General features: G+C 41.2%; 1 protein-coding gene across 1 annotated transcript in view; it reads left to right on the forward strand.

Annotated features, from left to right (window-relative positions):
- The window catches only part of pnpla7b (patatin-like phospholipase domain containing 7b), a 331,521-nt gene that overhangs the window by 281,738 nt on the left and 22,448 nt on the right, over positions 1–27,335 (forward strand). The window contains exons 32-33 of the mRNA XM_073052200.1: positions 3,528–3,680; positions 7,137–7,253. Coding sequence (XP_072908301.1) covers positions 3,528–3,680; positions 7,137–7,253 — 270 coding nt within the window. The remainder of the gene's footprint in view (positions 1–3,527; positions 3,681–7,136; positions 7,254–27,335) is intronic.

A 27,335-nucleotide genomic window follows, 5' to 3' on the forward strand; every position in this document is an offset into this window, starting at 1 on the left:
TCACTTCCTGGATTAAACTGATATATCATACTCCAGTAGCCTCGGTGCTTACTAACAATCAAAGATCTCCCTTTTTTCGTTTATTTCGGGGTACTAGACAAGGCTGTCCTCTTAATCCATTATTATTTGATATTGCTTTAGAACCCTTGGCAATTGCTATCAGAGAATCACAGAACATTTTTGGCATTAATCGTGGGACGGATACACATAAGCTATCATTATATGCAGATAATTTATTATTATTTATTTCTGATCCTGAGAAATCCATTCCTGCAGTTATATCATTGTTGGCTCAATTTAGTAATTTTTCCGGGTATAAATTAAATCTTAATAAGAGTGAATTGTTTCCTTTAAATAGACAGGTTCCAATTTATGGAAATTTACCTTTTAAATTAGTTAATGACTCTTTTATTTACTTAGGGATTAAAATCACAAAAAACTATAAGGACTTATTTAAGGTTAATTTTTTACCCCTAATCGATCAGATTAAATGTTTGTTTACTAAATGGTCACCAGTATCTTTATCTCTGATAGGTCGGATTAATGCTATTAAGATGGTTATTTTACCCAAGTTTTTATATATATTTCAAGCGGTACCAATTTTTATTCCGAAATCTTTTTTTGCTAATGTTGATTCAAAAATTTCCTCATATATATGGCAGAATAAAAATCCTAGATTAGGTAAAAAAATATTTACAGAAGGCAAGGAAGGAAGGTGGATTGGCATTGCCTAATTTTAGATTTTATTGGGCAGTCAATATCCGATATTTGATATGTTGGTTAAAGGATTGGGATTTATCTTTTAGCCCTCATTGGGTGAACCTGGAAATTAAATCCGTACAAGGATTTTCATTGGGTTCTATTTTAGGTTCTTCTCTTCCCTTTGCTCTTTCTAAATTGCAGAAACGAATTGACAATCCGATAATTAAGCATACTTTACGTATATGGTTTCAATTTCGGAAATTTTTTGGGTTGACTCAGTTTGTTTCAAATATTCCTATTGTATCCAATTGCTTTTTATATCCTTCTATTATAGACCAAGCTTATTCAGCTTGGAAGACTAAAGGATTACTACGATTTTCCGATTTATTTTTGGATAATTGTTTTATGTCTTTTGAACAATTATCTAATAAATATAATTTGCCTAGATTTCATTTTTTTCGATATTTACAGATTAGGAATTTCTTAAATACTGTACTTCCTACCTTTCCAAATTTTGTGTCTTCAGGTATTTTGGAGATTTGTTTGAACTAAATCCTTCTCAGAAAGGGCTAATATCAAATCTCTACAATATAATTATGAAGATACGTTCAGAGCCCTTCTATAAGATTAAAAATGATTGGGAAAGAGAACTTAACCTTACTATCCCTATTGAGAATTGGGATAAAATTCTTCAATTAGTTAATTCATCATCTATATGTGCTAAACATTCATTAATACAGTTTAAGGTTGTGCATAGGGCTCATATGTCCAAGGATAAATTGGCTCATTTTTATTCCTATATAAATCCTATTTGTGACAGATGTCATTCTGAGATAGCGTCTTTAACCCATATGTTCTGGTCTTGTCCGCTTTTGAAAAAATATTGGAAAGACATTTTTGATATTATTTCCACGGTATTGAACATTGATTTACAACCTCATCCTATTACTGCAATTTTTGGTTTACCAATGATGGACTCAGTCTATTTATCCTCTTCTGCTTGTCGAATGATTGCATTTCTTACATTAATGGCTAGAAGATCTATTTTGTTGAATTGGAAAGAAATTAATCCTCCTACTGTATTTCATTGGTTTTCTCAAACTATGTTATGTCTAAATTTAGAAAAAATTAGAAGTGTTGTATTTGATACTTCTATTAAATTTGAAAAGATATGGAGACCATTTATTCAATATTTTCATTATGATGTAATATGACCCTGTTCCAAGCCTATTTGTTTTTCCAGTTTTGATTTTACATATGTTGAGAGGATCGGAGTTGACGACACTGATGATTTTGTATTTTTGTTAGATATTATAAACAGCCCTTTATTTTTCATTTTTTCTTTTTCCCTTTTTTCTGTTTTCATTTTTTTCCTTATTAGTTATTAGATTGTTAGATTAGTTTTTCTTGCATATTTTTTTCTTTTTCTTTTTTCTGTTTTTTTAAATATATATTATGATATACCTAGGTTTGCCTTGTTTATTTGTCACTTGTATCATCCATGATTTGGGAAGACATTTATACTGTAACTATTGCTTATGTATTCTTTCATGTTCAGTTGAAATGTGTATGTTTGTAATCCCATTATCTATGTATCAATCTTATTATGTTGATATTAATAATAATAATAAAAGGATTGAAAAAGAAAGAAAGAAAGTATAATTATGGCTGGTCTATGTTGGTTTCCTGTAGCAGAAAGGTTGGATATTGGTCAGGAGGTTGCTAGATGAGTACTATCCAAAGGTAGCAATGGTATAACTGAGGATTTAACTCTTCTCCCTCCTGCCATCTGGGAAAAGGCACCAAAGCAATCGGGCTCTCATGACCAGACTATGTAACAGTTCCTTCCCCCAAGCTATCAGACTCCTCAACACCCAGAGCCTGGACTGACACCTTACTGCCCTATTGTCCTGTTTATTATTTATTGTAATGCCTGCACTGTTTTGTGCACCTTATGCAATCCTGGGTAGATGTGTAGTCTAGTGTAGTTTTTTTTCTGTGTTGTTTTTTTACGTAGTTCAGTCTAGTTTTTGTACTGTGTCATGTAACACCATGGTCCTGAAAAAACGTTGTCTCGTTTTTACTATGCACTGTACCAGCAGTTATAGTCAAAATGACAATAAAAGTGACTTGACTTGAGATAGAAGGTATTATGCTGGTGGAAATAGGCAGGGTGACAGGGTTTGTGGTCTAAAGCAAATTGTGGGTCAATAAGTTCTTGAGTGTGCCAATAGCTCAGTTCAGCTTGAGGAAGGTGAATAGCATTTGTGATGAGGAGCAAGGTTTTGGTCCTCCAGGATTTATTTGAAATAAATTTCTGCTCATTGAGTTACTCGATGTCAAGTAGGTAGAGTAGCGGGGGTGGTGGTAGACTCTGCCTATCTGTCTTAAATATAGTACATTTAATTGTGTACTGTATTTATTGTTACTTAATTCTTGCATTAACTACTGAAAAGCAGACAAAATAGTGCAGGCAGTCTGAAATAACAGAAAATCTTGGAAGCTGGCATCACCATGGGAGAGAGAGACTGCTCAGCTGAATCTTTCCAGTGATTTAGGTGGTGGGTTGAATTTCTCAGGGAAATGTAAACATTTTGAGTTGTAACTGCATTTCCGCTTGCGTGTCAGCACATGAAGAGTTTCTGCATGACTGTGTATGCTCCGTCTTGCAGACAGATTTTTACTGGCACCTGGACTGAGAGCCACTGATGGACTCTTAATGGAGTTTAGAGTTGCAGTGTGAAGTTGTGAGATTCCCAATCACTTAAGTTAATGGAATCGGCTCTGGGCCACCTTTTTTTTCATCTATGTGATTGTAATTGCAGGTTTTGGGAATGGCAGAGATCCAGACTCGCCTGGCTTACGTTTGCTGTGTGCGGCAGTTGGAGGTAGTGAAGAACAGCGACTACTGCGAGTATATTCGGCCCCCTATCGATCGCTACGGAACGCTGGAGTTTGGGAAGTTCAATGAAATTGCAGTAAGCAGATTGACTGTGCAGCCTGGATTTTGTCTGTCTTTGACTAAGAGATGAGAGAACCAGCTAGCATACTTTGTATTTGGAACTGACAGGAAAGAAAAGCAAAATCAAGTTCAAGTTCAGGTTTAGTTCTCATTCAACCATACGTGAATATAACCAAATGAAACAGCATTTTGACCATATGTGAATATAGCCGAATGAAACAACATTTCGACCATACGTGAATATAGCCGAATGAAACAGCATTCCGCCCATACGTGAATATAGCCGAATGAAACAACATTTCGACCATACGTGAATATAGCCGAATGAAACAGCATTCCGCCCATACGTGAATATAGCCGAATGAAACAGCATTCCGACCATACGTGAATATAGCCGAATGAAACAGCATTCCGACCATATGTGAATATAGCCGAATGAAACAGCATTCCGACCATATGTGAATATAGCCAAATGAAACAGTGTTTCTCCGGGCCACAGTGCAAAACACATTGCCAACAGTACATAGCACAAACACCACATATATATTTCAGAAAAATATACAATCACAAAGAGACAAAATAGCCCTAGTCCCTGAGTGGCCTGACTGTAGATCTATGGGATGTTGTCCTGGTCCAGCTTGCTCTTCCACTGAGTGAACACCGGAGGGCAGCACCAAGCAAATACCGGAGGGTAGAGACGATGGAAGAAGCCAGTGGGGATTAATGCACACCCCACAGAGGCTCTCCCACACCCCCTTGGTGTCTGTTCTCATGTGCGGCTGTGACAGGTGACCCTGTGGACTTCGCTCAGTCCTCGCCACCACCAAAGCAATGCAGCCCCCCCCCCCCCCCGCCCCCACATTTGGTCTCGCCAATGAACAGGGGAACCAGAATTGAAGTATTCTGCATTACAGATGCTGGAAATCTGAAATAAAAATAGAATGCTGGACCTACTGAGCAGATCTGGCAGCTTCTACAGAGAGAGTAATTATCAATGTTTCAGGTTGATGACCTTTCTTCACAGCAGCAGAGAAGCTGAAATCCAACATGCTTTAAATTGCGGTAAGGGTGATGAGGGTCATTAGAAAGGCTGCGATGAGGAGTCTGAAGGACAGAATTAGAGGTGTTGCTGACTGAGAGAGGATAGGACAAGTCTGCTAATTGCAACTGATCTTAAAGAGGAGAAGCGAATGGAAAAATCATTAAATCTGTGAGGTACCAAAGACTGCATATGCTGGAAATGTGAAATAAAAGTGAATCTGGAAGTAAATATCCATTTAGGACTGTGATGTGGAAAGATCAAAAGTTCTTTTTTCTGTCCCAGCACCATCTGCCTTCAATTGAACACTTTAGGATGGAGCACTTGCAGTGCGAGTCCAGCCATCAACTTGCCATCGACCCTGGGGGCCAGAGACCTGGCAGATGCTTCATTGTCAGCACCACTCCATGGTGCAGTAAACCTGTGCTTTGTAAGCAGCCTTCCCTGCCTTTTGCTCCCTCAGTGTTTCTTGCAATAGAGATCTTTGTCATCAAATTCCCAGAGCTCCCTGCCCAATAGTACCTGCAGTAGTTGTTAAAGAAGGTCGCCTATCACCACCTTATGCAGTACAATTAGAAAAAGACAATAAAACCAGCTTTGCTTGCAATGCTTGCATCCCACACATGAATAGAAAGTATAGTTAATGGTGTCCAAGCTACAAAAATGACAGTTAAAATATGTTACCTTTTTGAATTCTGATTTAATTTGTAAAGTTAGTTCATACCTCTGTGAAACAGGACACCCAGATGAGCTTTCTCTGAGTCACTGACATCTAATTCCATTAAACCTTCTTTCTAATCCTTTCTTAGCCTTGTAGTTATTCAGTGTCTGATTGCATGTATGCCATCCACCCCAAATGCTCGCTGTAGTAGTGAGTTTCACATTCTGACTGATTGCTGTTAATAGGTTTCTCACAAATTTCCTTTTGAGTTTGATGGTGACCTTGTATTTAAAGCCCATAATTTTGTTTTTTCCCCTCTGCACAAACATCTACCTAGTGAAATCAGTTCACGATTTGGAAGATCTCTTGTATCACTCCCTGAGTCAGCTAGAATGCTGTGAGAGAGAAATTCAATTCAATTCAAGAATACTCATAAGTACAGCTGAACAAGACAGTGTTACTCCAGGGCCAAGGTGCAAAACGCAGTACCAACAGTCACACACAGTGCAAATCACACATAGCATGTATGAGATAGAAGGATACAACTGCTCAGTAAATGAGACTAATTTCAAGCCATACAATGCCACTGAAATCTGCAGGTGACCACAACAGAGCTTGTCTGCTGCTGAACAAACCCCACTGGGGGCGGGTGGTGGGGTCCAGCCTGGACACACAACCCCTGTTGAAGTGCACAGACTGACGCCTCTCCCTGGCAGCTGTAAACAGGCGACACCATGGGTTGAGGACAAGTCCTTGAACATGCAAGATAACAAGGGAGTGTAGGACATTAGTAAAATAGAAACACGCAAAATATATATGTTTATAGTGCAGACTCTGAGTCCATTCTTCTGCTGAGTGAATGGGGTGGGGGGTGGTGGGGGCAGAACCAACCCCAGCCTCACCGCCCCCGGTGGAGCGCACTGGCCCAAAGCCTCTCTCCCGGCGGCTATAAACAGGCTTCACTGTTGCTTGAGGCACTGAGTCCAAATGAAGGCTGCTGAAGTGTGCGGTCAGCCACAACGCAGCTTGTCTTCCACCGCGTGAACGCTGGGGGACCCGGCCTGGGTGCCTCTCTCCTGGTGGTTGAGGACAGTTGGCACTGTGGCGAGACCACACAGCGCCCCTGCTCTCCACCAATAAATCAGCAAATTGAACTGGTGGCATTCCATGTTGACAATGTCCTAAAAGGGTCTTGTGATCACAGGAACAGTGACGTAAGGTGGTCACTTGCCGCTTGTCTCAAAGCCTCCTTCGACTCGGGCAGCAGCAAGTTGTGCAGCTCCTTCATTTTCTCCGCCAGCGAGTAACTTGCTGATGGGCTAGATCTGCAGTAACATTCAGCGGGATCTTTCAGTAATTAAAAATACACTTAAGTACGACGGTAGCACCTTTTGTTGACCCTGTAGAAGCCACTGTGACGGAACGCGCCGCCATCTTACCGAAAGAGAAGTTTAGTTTCTCGTCCCCTCTGGAAACTTTAAAGGAACATAGATCAGTAAGCTGAGTGTCCACTAAGAAAGTACTTGCTGTTGGAGGAGCCTTTCTCTGCCCGAGCCATGAAGACAGGCACATGTAAAAACATCATATTAACTGTTTTGAAGAAGAGCAGGTTTCTCTTGTTTGTCCTAACCATTAATTACAGTTTAGCATCGTTACTGTATGGATGATATGATCATTCTCACATTGCTGCTCACATGTACATTGTCTGCCATTGAAGGAAAAGGTTTGCTAATTTTGCCTTGCTGATTCTTTTATCCATTCTTTCCATACAGGAAGTGGGGTACCAGCATGGGAAGACACTGTTTGAGTTGTGGAACAGAAATGGAGTCATCGACAATATCCTGAAAGACCGCCCAATCGACAATGTTGCCAAGACACGATCCTCTGATGTAAGTTTGACTTTAAATTTCAATACCTAACCTCTTACGAATGGAGTAAGAAGCTGATGTCGCAAAATCACATTATACATTTAGAATTTTCACTTGTCCTTTCATAACCATTTTGGAGAGATGATTCTCGCCATGTAATTAGAACACAGTGCACACTTCCAGAATCTGGGAAGGCTGTGCTCCTGCAATACAGCCCATTTTTATTACTAAAGCAAGATGTATACTAATCCCTCCACCAACTTTTTCCAGGATTCTGTTCTTACCTCTTAACAAGGGAATAGGTGAAACCTGTAAATCTTCTTTGGGCCATTTCTCATTTGCTTTGTACTATTTTAAATATTGCTTTTTGGTCAACCTTATTATTCAGCAAATGCAATGCACACAATTCAAGCTCAATTTCACTCAACCATCTCTACTTGTTCTATCTGCTTGTCCCTTCTGCTTCTTTAAAGTTTGACACTTTGTTGGACCTCGTCTCGTGCCTCATCAGTTCAGATCTACAACTAAAAAAAAAACTCAGTCCAAGCGTGTTCGTGGTATTATGCACTGGAAGGCCTTGCTGCCGTTTGATACAAAGATTTGTTATTTTTCAGATTGTTTTTTTCAATATGTTCAAGAAATTCCACAAATATTGATTGCAGCTATTGTTGCTTGCAGGCTTTGGGAGGGTGACTGTTGAAACATGAACTACACTGAGCAATTGGTTCCATTTGTATTTGACTGATAGCTCTTAATTTGAATTTGGGAGATATTAAAACCAGAACTTTCTCAACTTTGTGTAGAGGATGCAAAAAATCATGTACTTATTGGCATTTGCAAAACTTTCTCAAGGGTCTGGGTTGCTTAGAGATCACAAATTTCACTAATCCTTAGAGTGAGTTTGTATGAGATGAAAGGATTAGTTTAAAATTGTAATTTTCTCTTCTTACTTTGTCTCCTTGATAAAATAGTTGGAAAGATTAAGTGTGTATTTTTTTTTGTAAATAAGTTGGTTGTCAAATATAAAAGTCAGACAGTTTGGAAGACTTCGTCACACTTGAAAACTCAGTGTATAACATTTAAGTGGAATGTGGATCCAGTAACTACAAAGAGTAGGTAAACTAAATTTATTCATTACCAAATGAAACTGAAATTCCATGACAGGAAGGTGAGACTCGCTTGTGGGAGAGAGATGATGTGGATAAATTGAACTAAAAAAAGGAATCTTTGTTGATGGACTAAGTAGATGAACTCAAATGATCTTTCTCATTCATTATTAATGTTAATAACACTTATCTTCAGCTTACTACTGTTGTGGTATTAGCTGAATGTGGTATTAGCTTACTACTGTTGCCTGGCTCACTGCTCTCTTACTTCTAAACACAGCTCCTGCATCTCCCCAAATACAGGGTAATCTGATCCATTCTATTTATTAGTGAACAATCAGTGATTCCTTAGATTTGCGATATGATTAACTTTGTTCAGACATCACTTCTTCCCTCACAATCCCCTCTGGCACTCCTGCTGCATGTGTATGCATACAATGATATGTTTTTCAAAGCCTTGTTGGGAAAAGAATAATATCCCCAGCAACTCTTGTCAATGTAATTCAGGGTGACACTGAGAGCCATTACTCGGGTGCACACAGAAGACTGTCTTAAGGCTGGCAAGGTAGTAATAGGGGATAAAGAAATGGCAGATGAATTTAATGAGTACTTTGCATCTGTCTTCACTGTAGCAGAGTGCCAGAGGTCTGTGAGTGTCAGGGAGCAGGAGTGAGCGCCATTGCTATTACAAAGGAAAAAGTGCTAGGCACACTCAAAGGTCTTAAGGTGGATAAGTCACCTGGACCAGATGGACTACATCCCAGAGTCCTGAGAGAGGTTGCTGAAGAGATAACGGATGCATTGGTCATGATCTTTCAAGAATCACTTGATTCTGGCAAGGTCCTGGGGGACTGGAAGATTGCAAATGTTACTCCACTCTTTAAGAAGGGAGGAAGGCAAAAGAAAGGAAATTATAGTCCAATTAGCCTAACCTCAGTGGTTGGGAAAGTGTTGGAGACTTTTACTAAGAATGAGGTTTTGGGGTACTTGGAGACTAATGATAAAATAAGTCAAAGTCAGCATAATTTCTGTAAAGGGAAATCTTGCCTGGCAAATCTATTAGAATCCTTCAAGAAAGTAACATGCAGGGTGCATAAAGGAGAGGCAGTAGGTGTCGTTTACTTGGATTTTCAGAAGGCATTTGATGAGGTGTCACACATGAGGCTGCTTAACGATAAAATCCTGTAGCATTACAGGAAGGATACTGACATGGACAGAGGAATGTCTGACAGGCAGGAGGCAGCGAGTGGGAATAAAGGGGAGCCTTTTCAGGCTGGCTGCCAGTGACTAGTGGACTCCTCAGGAGTCAGTATTGGGACCACTACTTTTCACATTGTTTGTCAGTGATTTGGATAATGGAACACAATGCTACGTGGCAAAATGATATGAAGATAGGTGGAGTGGTAAGTAGTGCTGAGGAAGCAATGCAATTGCAGCAGGACTTCGACGAATTGGAAGAATGGCAAAAAAGTGGCAGAGGGAACAAAGTGTAGGGAAATGTATGTAATATGCATTTTGGTAAAAGGAAATTTACCAAATTATAGACTATTATCTATAATTTAAACATCAGAGGTGCAAAAGAGCTTGGGAGTCCTCATGCAATACTTCCAGAAAGTTAATTTGCAGGTTGAGTTCATGGTAAAGAAGGCAAGTGCAATGTTGGCATTTATTTCAAGAGGAATAGAATATAAAAGCAAGGAGATAATGCTATAACGTCTTATAGACACTAGTCAAGCTGCACTTGGAGTATTGTCAACAGTTTTGGGCCCCATATCTCAGAAAGGATATATTGTCCTTGGAGAGAATCCAGAGGAGGTTCACGAGGCTGATTCCAGGAATGAAGGGGGTTAACATATGAAGAGCATTTGGCAGCTTTGGGCCTGTACTCACTGGAATTTAGAAGAATGTGTGGGGATCTCATTGAAACCTACTGAATGTTGAAAGGTCTAGATAAGGTGGATGTGAAGAGGATGTTTCCTGTAATGGGAGTCTGCCACAGACTGCGGTGGATGCCAAGTCCATGGGTATATTTAAAGCAGAAGTTGATAGTTTCCTGATTGGTCAGGGCATTAAAGGATATGGCGAAAAGGCAGGTGTATGGGGTTGAGCGGGATCTGGGATCAGCCATGATGTAATGGTGGAGGAGACTCGATGGGCTGAATGGCCTAATTCTGTTCCTATGTCTTACGCTCTTAAAGAGTAGAAAAAGCACACTCTCCCAAGCCATCAACCAGCTCCACTGAGCACACCTGCCTCACCTCTAGTGGAGTCCATGGATCTCTCATTGGCTTCATCAGTCACCTCAGAGTCCACAGAACTGGAGTGGAAGCATGTCACACCAGAACCTGAATGACATTCTAAGAACAATGTGATAATTGTGAAATAATCTTCTCTGATCTTTATATTTTGGTCTGTATTCCATTCTGTCTATTCTTGTGTCATGCCTCTGAAACACACTCGAGCTCCCTGTGTCCATTAAGGCTTGAGAGTGTAACACACTCCACCCTGTGTATATGCAGTGTTTGATGGAACTCTTCTTAATCTGTGGCTACAACAATAATTAAAAGCATTAGAAAAACAGATAGATGACAAGTATCTGTCCATTGTTCACTGGAAAAACCAGGGCAGGTTAGGAAAATGATTAAAAAGCTTACAGGTCTTTGAGCTTTTTAGATAGAGACACACAAAAGCAAAATCTTGGTGAAGCTTTATAGACACAATTGAAGAATTCTGGCAGATTCTCGGTGCCATACTCTAGGAAAAATATGAAGGCTTTGGATTCAGAGATTATCAAAAGGACTCCAGGGCTGAAGGACTTTAGCTATGCTTATGGATGGGAGAAGTTCAGATTCTTTATGGATCACATTAAAAATATGAAGTAGATAGAATGGATAAAGTAAAATTGTTCCATTGGTAAAGCTTGGCAAAATCAAGTTTACTATCATATGCAGAAATACTTATATGAACTGGTGCAATGTAAAGCTCGTTTTGAGCTGTGTCTTAGGCATATGGCATTATATGAACAGTATTCACTAGGTAAGCATGAATTATACATAACTTATGCAAGAATACAACTGGAACAAAAAGAAACTAATTTTAGTGCAAAGTGATCAAAGTGGTCATATTATTTCTAAACTGTAGTGTTTAGGGTTGTGCCAGTTGGTTCAGGAATCAAATTGTTTGAAGGGAAGTAGCTGTTCTTGAACCTGGTGGGATACGACATAAGGATTCTGTACCTCCTACCTGATGGTAGCTGTGAGAACATGTCATGGCCCAGAAGATGAGAATCTTTGATGAATGTTAAGGTTGTACCTCTGTAGACATTACTGATGGAGGAAAACGATGTGTCTGTGATCCACTGGGCCAAGTCCACTACTCTCTGTAACCTCTTAACGTTCCTGTACATTCAAACTGCTGTACCAGCCCACAATGGAACCAGTCAGGACACTTTCAACTGTACACCTGTAGAAGTTTGTTAGAGGGTTTAGTGACAAGTTGAATCTCCGTAATCTCCAGAGAATGTAAAGATGCTGACATCCTGCGTGAGTAAATAAGGCAGAGAGCTCAGAAACCAGGGGGCATGAAAAGAACCAGACAAGATGTGGGAGATCTGAGAGAAATCCACTCTGATTGCTACACCTGCGCAATGTTTATCTGGGTGCAACTCCTTTCAGGCCGTGCTAGGGAGTTGGAGCTAACTAACTTCAGGCTCATTTGGGAGAATGTGGAAGTGATAGGAGCGAGGGAGATTGTCACAACTAAGTTGCAGGGGGTGGGTAGCTGGGTGACTGTCAGGAGAGGGAAAAACATTAGGCAGACAGCGCAGAGTATCCCTGTGGTTGTTCCCCTCAATAACAAGTATACTGCTTTGTATACTGTTGGTTGGAGGGGAAACCAGGGAAGGCCATAGTAACCAGGTCTCTGACACTGAGCCTGGCTCTGTTCCTCAGAAGGGGAAGACTTGCTCGAGAGACTTGCTCTCTTGATGCAATGGGTTGTGTGATCAGAGGATAGAGAAAGGGCATAGGATCCATCTTCGAAGCCCATGTGAAACATAGAAAAGATACAACAAAGTTCAGTACCGTGGACTTTGAACTTACATCAAGGCAATTGTCAACGATGTAGTTCATGACCTTGGCTGTGGTGCTCTTCTAGCAAAGGTGATATTCTGAAATCATTACCGATTCATTGTCGCTGAAGGTATTCACACTAAACAGTTTATCTATTATGGAAGAAGACTCAGATGAACATTGGAAATACCCTCCCTGTGGATAGCATGCTGGAAGGTGCCACTGCGTGCTGTTTGGAGGAAAAGCCAGGTAAAATAGCTTTTGCTTCTGGAAGTTACACCAGAGTCGTCTCCCACAATCTTGAGACCAGTTAAGTCAGCATCAGGTTCTAAGAAAGTTATTTCTTCTGCTAGCAGGGCTATTGTTGGTGTTGTTGGAATATCAGGAAGCTATCATCCATTAGGAGAGATGTTCCTGCTGGGCGTAAGGTTGGCCTCCTTGCTGAAGAATTAGTGCAGGGAGCATAGTTTCAGATTTGTGAATCATGGAAATCTCTTCTGGGGAAGATGGTGGTTGTCCATCATGTCCAATGATGACTGGAAAACTGTGTGGGAGAGTTTGTAAAGTGAAAAACCCATTGCACTGGGGCAGTTTCACTCTCTGAACTCAGAAGTTCAGGTCCAGTGGTACAAACAAGCATGACAAATTGAGGTTTTCCTTGGATGCAGTGGATGACCATGGCATCCTCTGTGCCTTGTTGTGTCCTTCGCTCTCCACGGAGTGTTACAGTACCGCCTTGCTGACTGTAAATCTCATCCGCTGGAACTGACTTTGCATGCTAGGACATTCATGTCCGTATCTCATTGCAGTATGAGGCTGCCGGCTACCCTCACTTAGTTTTGGCCACTTGTTGAAGCAATGTCCCGAGGTGTGGCCGCTGTTGCATGCAAATAGCTACTTGGAGCCACGAGAGGAAGCTGAGTGTCCAGTGGGGACCAAGCGTGAGTGAGCTGCCATAGAATGAACACAACAATCCCCTTCACCAGAGGTGCTAACCCTCTCTGCACACCCCATTCACCCCTGGGGAAGGTATGACATATATAAAATGGATGGATTGCACCTGAACTCAATGGGGACCAATATCCTTGTGCTGGAGCTTTTGGGGAAAGTTTAAACTAGTTTATTTAGGATGAGAACCAGAGTGGTAGGTCAGAGGGGGGGGTAGTTGGTATATAAGTAGATGCAATGTTTAGCGAGTCTGTGAGAAAGGATAAGCAATGGATAGGGCATAATTGTAGGAATCGGGAATAAGGGTGATGAACTTAGAGCATGGAAAGGTACATGGAACTTTGATTTTGTGGCTGTTACAGAGACTTGACTGTCACAACGGCAGGCATGGCTGCTGGATGTTCTGGGGTTTAGATGTTTCAAAAGAGATAAGGAGGGAGGTAAAAGAGATGGAGGAGTGGCATTGCTAATAGTATCACAGGTGCAGAAAGGGAAAATGTTGAGAGGGATTGTCTAGTGAAAACAGAAACAGGAAGGGAGCAATCACTCTGTCGGGAGCATTTTATACACCCCCAGTAGCAACGGAGGCGCTGAGGAGGCAGATTTTGGATAAGGTGCAAAAGTAATTGGGTTGTAGTCATGGCTGATTTCAACTTCCCTAATGTTGATTGGCACCTCCTTTGTGCAAAAGGTTTAGATGGGCTGGAATTTGTTAGGTGGTTCCAAAAAGGATTCATGACACAGTATGTAGACCAGCTGACTAGAGGAGAAGTCATACTGGATTTGATACTAGGCAATGAACCTGGTCCGGTGATGGGCCTCTCAGTGGGACAGTATTTTGGAGACAGTGACCATAGCTCCTTGAACTTTTACTATAGCCTTTGGACTGGGATAGCAGCACAAAGTATGGAAAAGTACCGGGGGAGGGAGAATAATGACGCTATTAAGCAGAAACTGGGGAGTGTAAATTGGGACAGATGTACTCAGGGAAATTAACAATGGAAATGTGGTGGTTGTTTAGAGAGCACTTGCATGGAGTTCTGGATAGGTTTGTCCCGTTGAGGCACGGAAGGATTGGTGGGGGTGAAGGAACTATGGTTGAAAGGAGATGCAGGATATCTAGTCAAGAGGACAAAAGAAGCATACGTAAGATTTAGAAAGCAATGATCAAACAGTGCACTAGGGAGTTACAAGGTAGCCCAGAAGGAGCTTAAGAATCGACAGGAGAGCTGGAAGGGGACATGGGAAGGGCTTGGCAAATAGGATTAAGAAAAACCCCAAGTCATTCGACACATGAGAAGAACAGGAGGATCAATCAGGGATAAAAGAGGAACAATGCCTGGAGTCAGAGGAGGTAGGGAAGGCCCTTAATGAATGTTTTGCTAAAGTATTCACGAGAGAGATAGACCTTCACAAATGTGAGGACGGTGTAGAACAGGTTGATGTGCTGGAACATGTTGATGTTGAGAAAGAGATGTGCTGGAATATTTGAAAAATATTAGAATAGTTAAGTCCTTTGGGCTGGATGAGATTTACCCCTGGAAAGAGGTTACTGCATCTTTGCAACCTCACTGGCCACAGGAGTAGTACCAGAAGATTTGGAGGATGACAAATGTTATTCCTGTATTAAAGAAAGAAAATAAGGCTCTCCCTGGGAATTATCCACCAGTAAATCTTGCGTCCATGGTGGGCAAATTACTAGAGACAGAATTTACGAGCATTTGGAGAAGCACAATCTGATTAGGGACAGTCACTGTGGCTTAGTGAGGTACAACTCGTCCTGACTGAATTCTTTGAGATGAAGTTAGAGCAGTGGATGTGGTACTTACGGATTTTAGCAAGGGGTTTGACACGTTTCCCCACAGTTGGTTGATTCAGAAGGCAGGGGGAAACTTCGCTGAGTGGATTTAGAAATTGCTTGCCCACAGAAGGCAGAGAGTGATAGTAGATATAGTGTATTTTGCTTAAAGGTCAGTGACTGGTGGTGTTTTGCAGGGATCTGTGAATTTTATAAATGACTTGAATGAGTAAGTGGAAGGGTGGGTGAGTTTGCAGATGGCTCAAAGGTTGGTTGTGTTGTGGTTAGTGTAGATGGTTATTGTAGGTTACAGAGGGACATTGATAAGATGCAGAGTTGGGCTGAGAAGTGTCAGATGGAGTTCAGTTGGAGAAGTGAGAAGTGATACATTTTGGAAGGTTGAATTTGAAGGCAGAGTACAAGGTTAATGACAGGATTCTTGGCAGTGTGGTGAAACAGAGGGAACTTGGGATCCAGGTCTAAAAATCCCTCCAAATTGCCATGTGAGATGACAGTGTGGTTAAGAAGTAGTACGGTGTGTTGTCCTTCATTAATCGAGGGATTGAGTTCAAGAGCCGTGAGGTAATGTCGTAGCTCTGTAGAAGTGGTTGGACCACACTTGGGAGTATTGTGTTCAGTTCTAGTCATCTCAGTTTAGAGAAGCTGTGGAGGTGATTTATCAGGAAAATGCCTGGATTAGAGTGCATGTCTAATTACAATCAATTAAACGAGCTAGGGCTCCTCCTTTTTGAGTGATGAAGGATGAGAGGTGACTTGATAGAGGTATATAAGATGATAATTGTGATAGATAGAGTGGACAGTCGGAGACTTTTGGCAAGGGCTGAAATGACTAATTTGAGCAGACATAATTTAAAGATGATTGGAGAAAAGTATTGGGGGATGTCAAAGAAAGGTTTTTTTTTACAGAGAGAGTGATAAGTGTATGGAGTGCTCTACCATGGGTGGCATTTACATTCGTGACATTTAAGAGACTTAGATCGGCACATGGATGAAAGAAAAATAGAGGGCTATGTAGGAGGGAAGGGTTAGATTAATGTTAGACTAGGTTAAAAGGTTGGCACAATATCATGGGTCGAAGCATCTGTACTGTATGTTCTATGAACCGAAAGTAACTTAAAGAAAAAAAATTAATCTGAAATGCACTATCAGTGAAGGCAGTTTCAGTTGTAGTATTGAAGAGGGAATTAGCTAAACGTCTGAAAGGAAAGAGTCTACCGGACAATGGGGAAATGGTGGAAGTGTGGGACTAGTTTGATTAGCTGTTGTATAGACTGATTCAAACTTGACAGAATGGTCTTGCTCTTTGATCCTGTGTGTGATCTGGGAGACATAAAAATAATTAAATTTGCGGGTGTTTCAAACACTAGTTGCTATCATAATCTATTCTGTTATTAAATATTTTACTGTGTACCATAATTTCTCCCTAATGCTGATCACAAATAACTTAGAATGTGATGACACTGGACAGTTGTGCATTAGCTGTGCTTCATTCCAGTGCAGTCTAATCCTTTGTATTTATCTTGAGTATTTTTATGACCTCCTTTCTTTTACAAAGCGTAAGCTGGTTTGAGTGCAGTCCTCCAAGTTTTTTTTTGTGGCTGCTGGTTTGCAGTTAGTAGCTACTTGTCAAAAATGATTCAGATAATAGTTCATGATTCATTGATTCATTGCCTTCAGACAAAACTAGAATATCTCCTTCATTGCCCATGTTATTTAGTCTATGTACTTATATTTATTTTAGAATCTTTAAATTCTGGACAACACTTTAAATTTGAACTGTTTAATTGAAAGTTTATAATGGAATTCAAGAAATACAGCATGGGTACAGGCCCTTCAGCCCAACTCATCCGTGCTGACTATGTTGTCCAGCAAGTCAATTCTACCTGCCCATGTTTGACTCATAGCCCTATGTATAAGTGAATATCCTGTAGCTATAGACTGTAGCCACAGGGCAATGTTGTATACATGATTCTGAAATCTTATGGCTAACTCTGTGAACACATTGTTCATTTAAAAAAAACCTGATTACTGTTTATTGTATTATCTTGCAGTTGCAAGTACCTAATTTTCCATAAGTTTGTTTCTGGTCAGATTTTTTTTGGGCTTGTTACCATTTTCCTTTATACATATCTCCCATGTGGGTTTCCTATGTCAACTGTCCCTTGTCATACTATAATTATAGGTTGTGATTATCAGGTGGCTTTAAAATTTAGGATGCAAGAGATTCTGTAGATGTTGGAATTCTTGAGCGACACACACAAAATGCTGGAGGAACTCGTCAGGTAAGGCAGCATCTTCGGAAGGGAATAGACAGTCAATATTTCGGGCTAAGCCTCTTTATTAGATGTTGTCTGACCTGCTGAGCTCCTCCAACAGTTTGTGGGCTTTGAAATTTGAGCATTGGATTTCCAGAGCCTACATCTACCATCTTGCCCAAAGCAAACAAATAGAATTTTTAATGTTCCTCTGTGCTGATTTTTAATTTGAGCCTTTTCATTTTACTCACTCTCTTTTCTCCTCATTCCTGACATTTAACCACTAAGATTGTCCAACACTGCCATTTGGTCCCAGTCAGAGTGGAGATTTGTGACCTACTTTTGGTCTGGGTGATGTTGCCTACCTTTCAGAGCCCTTTCAGAAAATACAGAAAAATTGGGGCAAAAGTAGGCCATTCAGTCCTTTGAGGTTGCCCTGCCATTCAATATCATTGAAGATCATCTATCATAATTACTTGTTCCTGTTCACCATGCTCTGATATGTTTGGTGTCCAGAAGTGTATTTATCTACAAAATATATTCAGCAACTTGCCTCCAAGGTCCATCGTGGTAGTGAATTCCTCAGTTTCACCCTCTGAGTGAAAAAAAATCCTCCACTCCTCAATCCTAAATGTCTGGCTCTGTATCCTGAGAGCGTGAGCCCTCATTCTGCTCACTTCAACCAGGGCAAGTATCCTTCTCATCTTTAGTCTCTCTAGCCCTGTCACAATTTTGCACAGTTACATTAGTTCCTACCCATTCTTCTAACCTGCAGAGAAACAGGCCTAGTTCATCTGATAGTGCAGTCCCATTGTCCTGGAAACCAGTCTTCTTTGCTCTTCCTGTCTGCTAGATATATCCTGTGTTAGATAAGAGGGAGACTACCCGTTATGCTGCTGGCATTTAGGAGGTGCTCGGGGCTTCCTTCATTATCTCAGTAGCTCAGTTTTCACTACTGTCAGTTGAGATTCAGGAATACTGTCACACACAGATGTAGAAGGACTCATAGTTGCTGTTTCTGTAACAATTTTGTTTTACCAGTCAGAGTTGTTAGCCCTGAGCTGAACCCCTGATCCTGGAGGTCAGTTGGACCACTATTAGTCTGGCTTCTACCCTTTGACCTGTTTGGCATGGGTGACCCTCCCAAGAGCCAAAGCATGATGCCCTGACCCTAGCCAACTTAGCTCTCTGGGTCATTGAGGGATGCAAGCCTCCAAACCACAACAAGGTTGTGTCCCTCTTGAAGATGTGTTAAGGATAAGGGGATCTAAACTGCCCTCTGCACTCCAAATGAGTTCTTGTCAAGGTCCTGTATATATTTAGCAAGGCATCTGTGTTCCTGTACACCAGACCTTTTGCTATGAAGACCAGCAGACCATTTACTGCTTGCTACACCTTTACATTCACTTTCAGTGATTCATTTACAGGAATGCTTGTCTTGTTCTCTGTCTGTGTTTTCCAGTCTGACTGTTTAGCTATTAAATCACCTTTCTGTTTTTCCTAGCAAAGTAGATGATTTCACACTTACCCATGTTATACTTATGACTGTGAGGCTAAACAAGCTACAGTGCTATATTTAAGTTTGCTGATGTCGTTGCCGGAATCAAAAGAGGTGACAAATCAGCATACAGGAGGGAGATTGAAAATCTGATGAGTGGTGCCACAACAACCATCTCTCTCTCTCTCAATGTCAGCAAGCCCAAGGAGTTGATTATTGACTTTGGAAGGAGGAAATTAGACGTCCATGAGCCAGTCCTCAACAGGCAAGCATTGTCTCTTGCTTGGTACTAAGCTACCTCGAAATTTCAAGTCAAGTTTATTATCATATGTAGGTACAATTAAAAATATTGTTTGCAAACAACATCTTTGGCATACGGATTCAGACAACACAGTATGAATTGCACAAAAATTATACAAGACATTGAAGAAAACAACTGCAAAACATTAGTGCAAGAGAGACGAGTCTATGGTGGTGCAGCAGCTGGTTGGTGGTATAATTTTTTTGCAGCCTCAATACAATTTACATTTTTACCCAGTTTAGTGCTGTTGGCATTCTCAAGATATTACATTTTGTTCCCTCATCCAAATCATTGATATACTATACATCATGACCAGCTGAACCTTAAGCACTGGTCCCTCAATAACATATCAGTTATCACCAGGTGCTCTGATAAAGTACCAATTATCATCACCTTCTTGTCTGTCAGTCAGTTTTCAATGATATACAAGTTTATTTTACACATTAACATTTTATATTGTTTGATTGTTTATTGCTTCAGATTCCATCATATGCAGTCTCTTATGTATTCACTTTATCAAAGGATTTGTGAGAATTCAAGTACACCACATCCACTGCTTTTCCCTTGTCTATTCTACTAATTATGTCCTCTGAAGAACTCCAGTAGATTTGTCAAATATGATTCCTCTTCCAGAAATGAATTAATTTGTGTAATCCCTTTGATATCTTCTGTGCCCTGTTATTATTTCTGTTATAATAGGCGCTACCATTTTCCCCACCACACACATTAAACCATCTGCTCTGTAATCTGTTTTCTTCCTCCTTCTCCATTAAATGGTTTACATTTACAACCTTCCAATCTAAGGGAACTTTTCCACCAGTTTGGAAAAGAGGGAATCTATACATCCACTAGATCCATAGGTATGCCTTTTAGTACTCTGGGATACAAATGACCAGGCACTGGGAATTTATAGGCTTTAGGTGGCATAGTATCCTGTACTATATTCTTACTAAGTTCCTCTTTTTCCTCATTGTCATTGAGATTCTTGGGTTGCTGATATTTTTCGAAACTTAAAGATAAACCGAAGAAGATGACAACAGAGTAACTGACCTGTTCGGCATTATGAATGACCTCACTTCTGGCTCGAGGACCGCGTTTATGTTACCTGGAAATTTAAGAAATGTGTAGAATATAGAATAGTACAGAATAGGAACAGGTTGTTCAGCCCATGCTATATATGCTGACTGTGATGCCAAACCTAATTAATGCCATCTGCCTGCAGATCATCTTTATCTCTTCATTCCTTCCTGTTCATGTGCCTGTATAAATATCTTTTAAATGCTTTTAAGAATTAAGATTAAGATTAGCATTATTTGTCACATGTACATCGAAATACACAGTGAAATATGTCGTTTGCTTTCATGACCAACACAGTCCAAAGATGTGTTGGGACAGCCAGCTGATGTCGCCATACTTCCAGTGGCAACATAGCATGCCCCCAACTTACTAAACCAAACCTAAATACCTTTGAAATATGGGAGGAAATTTGAGCACCCAGCGGGAACCCATACAGTCCAGGGGAGAACTTTCAAACCCCTTACAAAAAGTGGGGGAATTGCTAGTGCTGTAATAGCATTACGCTAGCCACTATGCTACTGTGCCGTGTGATATTGTATCTGCTCTTTGTAAAGAAAAACTTGACTGTTAAATCTTCTTTAAAATACTTGCTCTCACCTTAATGCTATTCCCTCTAGTATTAGCCTTTTCTACACTCTGGAACAATACTCTGTCTACCCTATATATGCCTCTCATAACTTTCGCAATCTGTTTTTGTTCTTTCTCCTTGTTCTCCTTTGCTAAGCTGCTACCAGTCCTTGGGCTGTCTACTTTAACAGTCATATACTCCTCTTGCTATCAAGAACTGCTTTTGTTAGCCATGTTATGTCACATTTCCTTCTGTTACTACTGTGCCGTACAGGAATGTATACCCTCTTGCACCATCATTTCAACTTTTGTATCACACAGTCCTTGTGTTGAATTTGCTCCCAAAATGGTGTTGAGCTTGGGAATTCTTGTACTTTGATCTAGCAGTGATGAAGGATCCTGTAATATTTTCCTAAGTTAGGGTGGCATGAGGTTTGGAGATGAATTTGCAGGTAGTGTTACTGAATGATGTGCTAGACTATTTCAAAGGGTAGTTAAGGGTTAACCATATTGGTGTACTTCTAGGTAAGGATAGAAGGTTTCTTCGCTACATATTAAGACAGTTAGATTTTCCAACAATCTGATGCGATGGTTTCATTGAGGATACCAGATTTACTTAATTAACCAAATCCAGATTCCCCAGCCTCTGTGCTTGGATTTGATTAATCAACATCTGGATTAATAGTACAGTAATGTGCCTAGTATTTGAGATTTATTCAGTCGTCTTCAACTTGTATGTATTGGTATTATTATGGCAGCTGGAGAATTTAAGTTCAAATAATTCAGTTTTTTTTCCTAAAAAAATAACTGTCTCAGTAATCATAATTATGAAAATTTAAGATTGCTTTAGAAACACATTTGGCTTCTGATATCCATTGGGAGAGGAAATCGCTCAGTCTGGCCTCTGCAAGGCGCTCAATTCCAAGTTCTTCCCAATGCGCAGGGGAAAAGATTCGAGGATGTTCTAAAAACCACAGAAGATGTGCAGCATCTTCACAGACTCCTGGGAATCTATGACCCACAACTGATCAAAGCAGTGAGGAAGCTTTATAAAAGGTGCTGAGAATCACAAGCCCACGCATCGGGAGCGCCCAGAAATCCAGGAAACGATTGCCCAAGGTCACATTAGCAACCTCAGGACACACAGAACTGAAGAATAAGCAAGTTATCCTCGATGCCGTGGGTCTGCACAAAAAAGTGGCCTACATGTGACCAGGCTTGTTTCTGTGGCTGAAGATTAAAGTCAATGCAGTACTTCCTCAGTACTGAATCAAAAAATCAGCCTTGCATATATTTGAAGTCTCAAATATATATGCAAGGCTGATTTTTTGATTCAGTACTGAGGAAGTATTGCATTGACTTTTATTTGAAGTCTCAAATATATGGGGCAAATCCATAATCTTCTCTCTCAAGCGCAACTGAGTGGAATTGAGTTAGATAAAAGGAGGAAAAATTGTATTTAGGGGGTTCTGTACCAACAAAATTGATCTAAAGCCATGACTACCTGGCGTGATGTAAACAAATACTGCATCATTTTGAATACCCTATTATCACCAAGCTCTTGTCAATAGGCCAATGTGCTGTTTACTGTTGACCAGTGCTTTGTGTTTCATTAACTTATTTATGGTAACATTCTGGGTTTATGTGCTGTGTGTATTACATGTTTTATGGGTGCATCATGGTCTGGAGGAACATTGTTTCATTTGGTTGTACAGTCAGATGACAATATGTACAGTTAGATGACAATAAACTTGAACTTGAGAAGAGGGGGCTGTGATGGGTAAGCCAGTCTTCATTCCTCAGCCAAGATTGTAAAGGCAGTAATCAGATTTTTATTCCATTGCTCTTTGTCACGTTTGTTTACACATGGTTTACTGCTGTACTTGTTAGTCTTTCATTAGCATAAGGGTTTTCAAAGTTCAAAGTAAGTTTGTCAAAGTTCATAGATGTCACCATATACAACGCTGAGATTTGATCTCTTGCAGGCATACACAGTAAATCCAAGAAACACACCAGAATCAATGAAAAATCACACTCAACAGGAGGGACAAATAACCAATGTGCAAAAGACAAACTGCAAATACAAAAACAAACAATAAATATCAAGAACATGAGATTAAGAGCCCTGGAAAGCGAGTCCATAGGGTGTGAGAGCAGCTCAGTGATAGCGCAAGTAAAATTATTCCTTCTGGTGGGTAATAACTTCCTGATCCTGGTTCTCTGGACCTTCTTCCTGATGGCAGCAGCGAGAAGCGAGCGTGACCTGGGTGGTGAGCCTTTGAACCTTGATGTGAGTGGTATTTTCCTGCAACAGCGCTCCGAGCAGATGTCCTCAGTGGTGGGGAGGACTGGGCCATATCTAGAGGTTCATTTCATTGTCAAAGTTTGCATGTATAATATAACCCTGAAATTTGTCTAGTCCAGATAGCCATTCAATACAAGAAGACCATGGGTGTTTGAGAAAGAAAAGACATCAACTCCCAACACCAACCCCCGGCACAAAGAATAAAAGAAACAAAACTCGCAGACCCCAAAATCCACCCCCCCACAGCAAAAACTGCCACAATGAGAATCATTGATCTCCTACACATAACAATCCACGATCCTCTCACTCACAAAAAAGAACAGCGACAGTAACACCAAACCCTCAACCATGCCTCTTACACACACTACCCACCAATCATCCAAAGATATCACTGAAAAATTGAAGGAAACCAATATACAGTACAGTCCAATAATCACATAAATCTCAGAATATGGGAAATGTCTTTTTGTCTGCATATGTGGAGATCAGCCGCACGTACTCAGGCCTTCTGTAAAGAGTGACCGCCGAGCCAGGGGCAAATGCCGCAGATCCGGGTCTGCACACGCTGATCTGGCTGCTGACCATCTCCATTGGGAGCCATTGCTGACCCCCTCCACATTAACCTTGATTCCAACCACCGACCCCGCTACGAATGTCTCTGTTGGGAGCCATTGCTGACCCCCTCCACATTAACCTTGATTCCAACCACCGACCCCGCTACGAATGTCTCTGTTGGGAGCCATTGCTGACCCCCTCCACATTAACCTTGATTCCAACCACCGACCCCGCTACGAATGTCTCTGTTGGGAGCCATTGCTGACCCCCTCCACATTAACCTTGATTCCAACCACCGACCCCGCTACGAATGTCTCTGTTGGGAGCCATTGCTGACCCCCTCCACATTAACCTTGATTCCAACCACCGACCCCGCTACGAATGTCTCAGTTGGGAGCCATTGCTGACCCCCTCCACATTAACCTTGATTCCAACCACCGACCCCGCTACGAATGTCTCTGTTGGGAGCCATTGCTGACCCCCTCCACATTAACCTTGATTCCAACCACCGACCCCGCTACGAATGTCTCTGTTGGGAGCCATTGCTGACCCCCTCCACATTAACCTTGATTCCAACCACCAACCCCGCTACGAATGTCTCTGTTGGGAGCCATTGCTGACCCCCTCCACATTAACCTTGATTCCAACCACCGACCCCGCTACGAATGTCTCAGTTGGGAGCCATTGCTGACCCCCTCCACATTAACCTTGATTCCAACCACCGACCCCGCTACGAATGTCTCTGTTGGGAGCCATTGCTGACCCCCTCCACATTAACCTTGATTCCAACCACCGACCCCGCTACGAATGTCTCAGTTGGGAGCCATTGCTGACCCCCTCCACATTAACCTTGATTCCAACCACCGACCCCGCTACGAATGTCTCCGTTGGGAGCCATTGCTGACCCTCTCCGCATTCACTTCGATGTTTCAGTCTTCCTTGCCGTTTCAAAATGGAGTCGTTCATGACCCCACGACCTGTCTCTAGTCTCTTCCATGAGTCGGTTTGTGTTCTCGGATCTTTTCGGCCCCCTGTCTCTGGACACAGCATAGCGCTGGATGATTTGATTGAGTTCCAAACTGTACGTCAAAGGCTCCAACAATTTCCGTAACAAACAAGACGAAAAGAACAATCCACTACATTTTGTTGGATTTTCCATTCAGGCCATTACAGGCCATGATGCATGATGGAGATTGTGGAGATGTTTTTGCCAATCTGATCTGACTGGGGTCTGCAAATGACGAAATTGAGGATCTAATTGCTCAAGGAGGTACTGAGGCCAAGACCTTGAAGGTAATTGATTAGCTTTGAGGGGATGATGATTTTGAATGCTGAGCTGCCGGTGATACAGAGCATCCTGCTCTATGCTTCTTCGCTGTCCAGGGTTGAGTGAAGAGCCAATGAACCTGTTCTGATGGTAGACAGATTAGAGCAGAAGCTCAAGATGGATGGTTCAGAAAAGCATGCTTTGTTTTATTTGTACCAATTTTTAAATTTTGTTCATCAAATCTGGTGGTGCTAGCCACTGTGATGCCTAGTTGGACACAACAGGCTCTCTCGTCACTCTAATAAATGGCAACAGAAAGAAAAGGGGACAGAGGCAGCATGAGGACAGTGAAAACTTGATTCCAACCAAAAACAAGGGTTTCAATAGTGGATGGACCTTAAAGCACTGGTGTAGTGACTCGTTTGCTGAACTAATCCAGTGATTACTGTCTCCAGGAGCAGCTCTATTCTGCCAGCTAATGTCCCAGCAGCCATTTTACAGGGATGAACAGCAGAGCTATTGAAATCGCTACAAACAACCATTCCCTCAGAGCCACTGTTCTTATCAAGTTGCAAATTAATAATTTATTTTGATTTTGATGTAAAATTAGTCTACCTTACAAGGGACAAAATCTGTTTCCTGTTCACAGAAATTTACAAATTTATGTCTTTGCTCTTGGCTGTAATTTTTTTTTCCCTTGTGAATTTGCTCTCTACAGAATTGTTAGTGCTACTTTTTCTGTGTTTAGATCAGATGCTGTCCTAATCATTTAGGATCAGGATCACTGATCATGCTGTATTGTCTCAGGAACCTGGATGTAGGGAAACATTTAATAGATGAAAGTTGAAAAAAAAATGGTGGAAATACTGTGAGGGGAAAATGCTAAACAAGCTGGAAGTACTCGATAAGTTAGGGAAACCACTTTGGAAAGAGAAACAGTTAATATTCCGGGACTCTTTGTCAGAATGTCCACTGGTTTGCTTTCCAGAGATACTTCCTGACCTGAAGTGTTCACTCTCTGCCTCTCCCCAAATCTGGCCAGTGTATGACGTCACACCCATCCCTCGTGATTGACAGTGATTATCATGGCATTGTTATATTAAAGCAAAAAAAGGATGAGAGGAAAAACAGACTATTTGGCATTAATCCAATATCGAATTAAGCCCTCTTAACTTTTTAAAATCCTGCTCAAACATCTGGTAGTTGGTATCTAAATTGGGAAAACTGTCCCAGAGTAACCAAGTAACAGTGCAACATTCAAACCTTACTCAACATATCCTTCCATATCCCACCAACAGGACTGACCTAGTAGACATAGCAGTGTAGTAATATAAAGGTGGGAGAAAGACCTCAAAGAGCACACTATTAACTACAGCTCGCTTAGAAGTTTCAGGGCATTAGATCAATATGGACAAGGGAGTAAAGTCTTGATTCACACATCCTTCCCTCAACTAATGAATCAGTGCTTCTCTATGTTGAATATCACTTGGAAGAAGTGATAGCCATGATCACAGAATACACTCTCCAAGGAGATGTCAATGGCCATCAACAAGTGTTGCCTGATGGCACCAGCACTGAGTGAGCTGGCCAAGTCTGAAGGGGCAATCTGCCAGGCTACTTTTGTGGACAATAGTGAGCAGACTAACAGGAGGCAGAAACCCATCTGACCCAGTCTTGACCTACTGCAGATGTATATTGTCCAATACAGTATAGATAGGAATGACCATGGCACAGTGCCTTTGGAAATGGTCCTGTCTTCAGGAGCTCAGCTTCAGTCATGTTCTGTGGCACCACATTACTGCTCAATAGAACAGATGAAGCAATCCAAGAGGCACTGCATGCCAGCAGCAGCAGATAGGTACCTCACACTCTGTAATCCCACGATGTTATAACCTACCATTATAATGGTAACAATTATGAATTATGATTATTAACGATCGTGAATGTAGCCCAGCACATCACACAAACCAGTCTTCCATCCTTGGACTCACTTTACACCGCACGCTGTCGGAGCAGTGCTGCCAGGATAATCAAGGAAACAACCCACCCAGCCAACACACTTTTTGTCCCTCTTCCCTCCAGGAGAAGGTTCAGGAGCTTGAAGATTCATACAGCTAGATTTGGGAACAGCTTCTTTCCAACTGTGATAAGACTGCTGAACAGATCCTGACCCGGATCTGGGCCGTACCTTCCAAATATCCGGACCTGACTTGCACTACCTTACTTTCCCTTTTCTATTTTCTAATTATGATTTATAATTTAAATTTTTATTATATTTAATTCAATTTGTACTTCAGGGAGCGCAAAACGCAGAATCAAATATCGCTGTGATGAT

The sequence above is a fragment of the Hemitrygon akajei genome, chromosome 7 (assembly GCF_048418815.1).
Source record: "Hemitrygon akajei chromosome 7, sHemAka1.3, whole genome shotgun sequence".
Taxonomy (NCBI): domain Eukaryota; kingdom Metazoa; phylum Chordata; class Chondrichthyes; order Myliobatiformes; family Dasyatidae; genus Hemitrygon; species Hemitrygon akajei.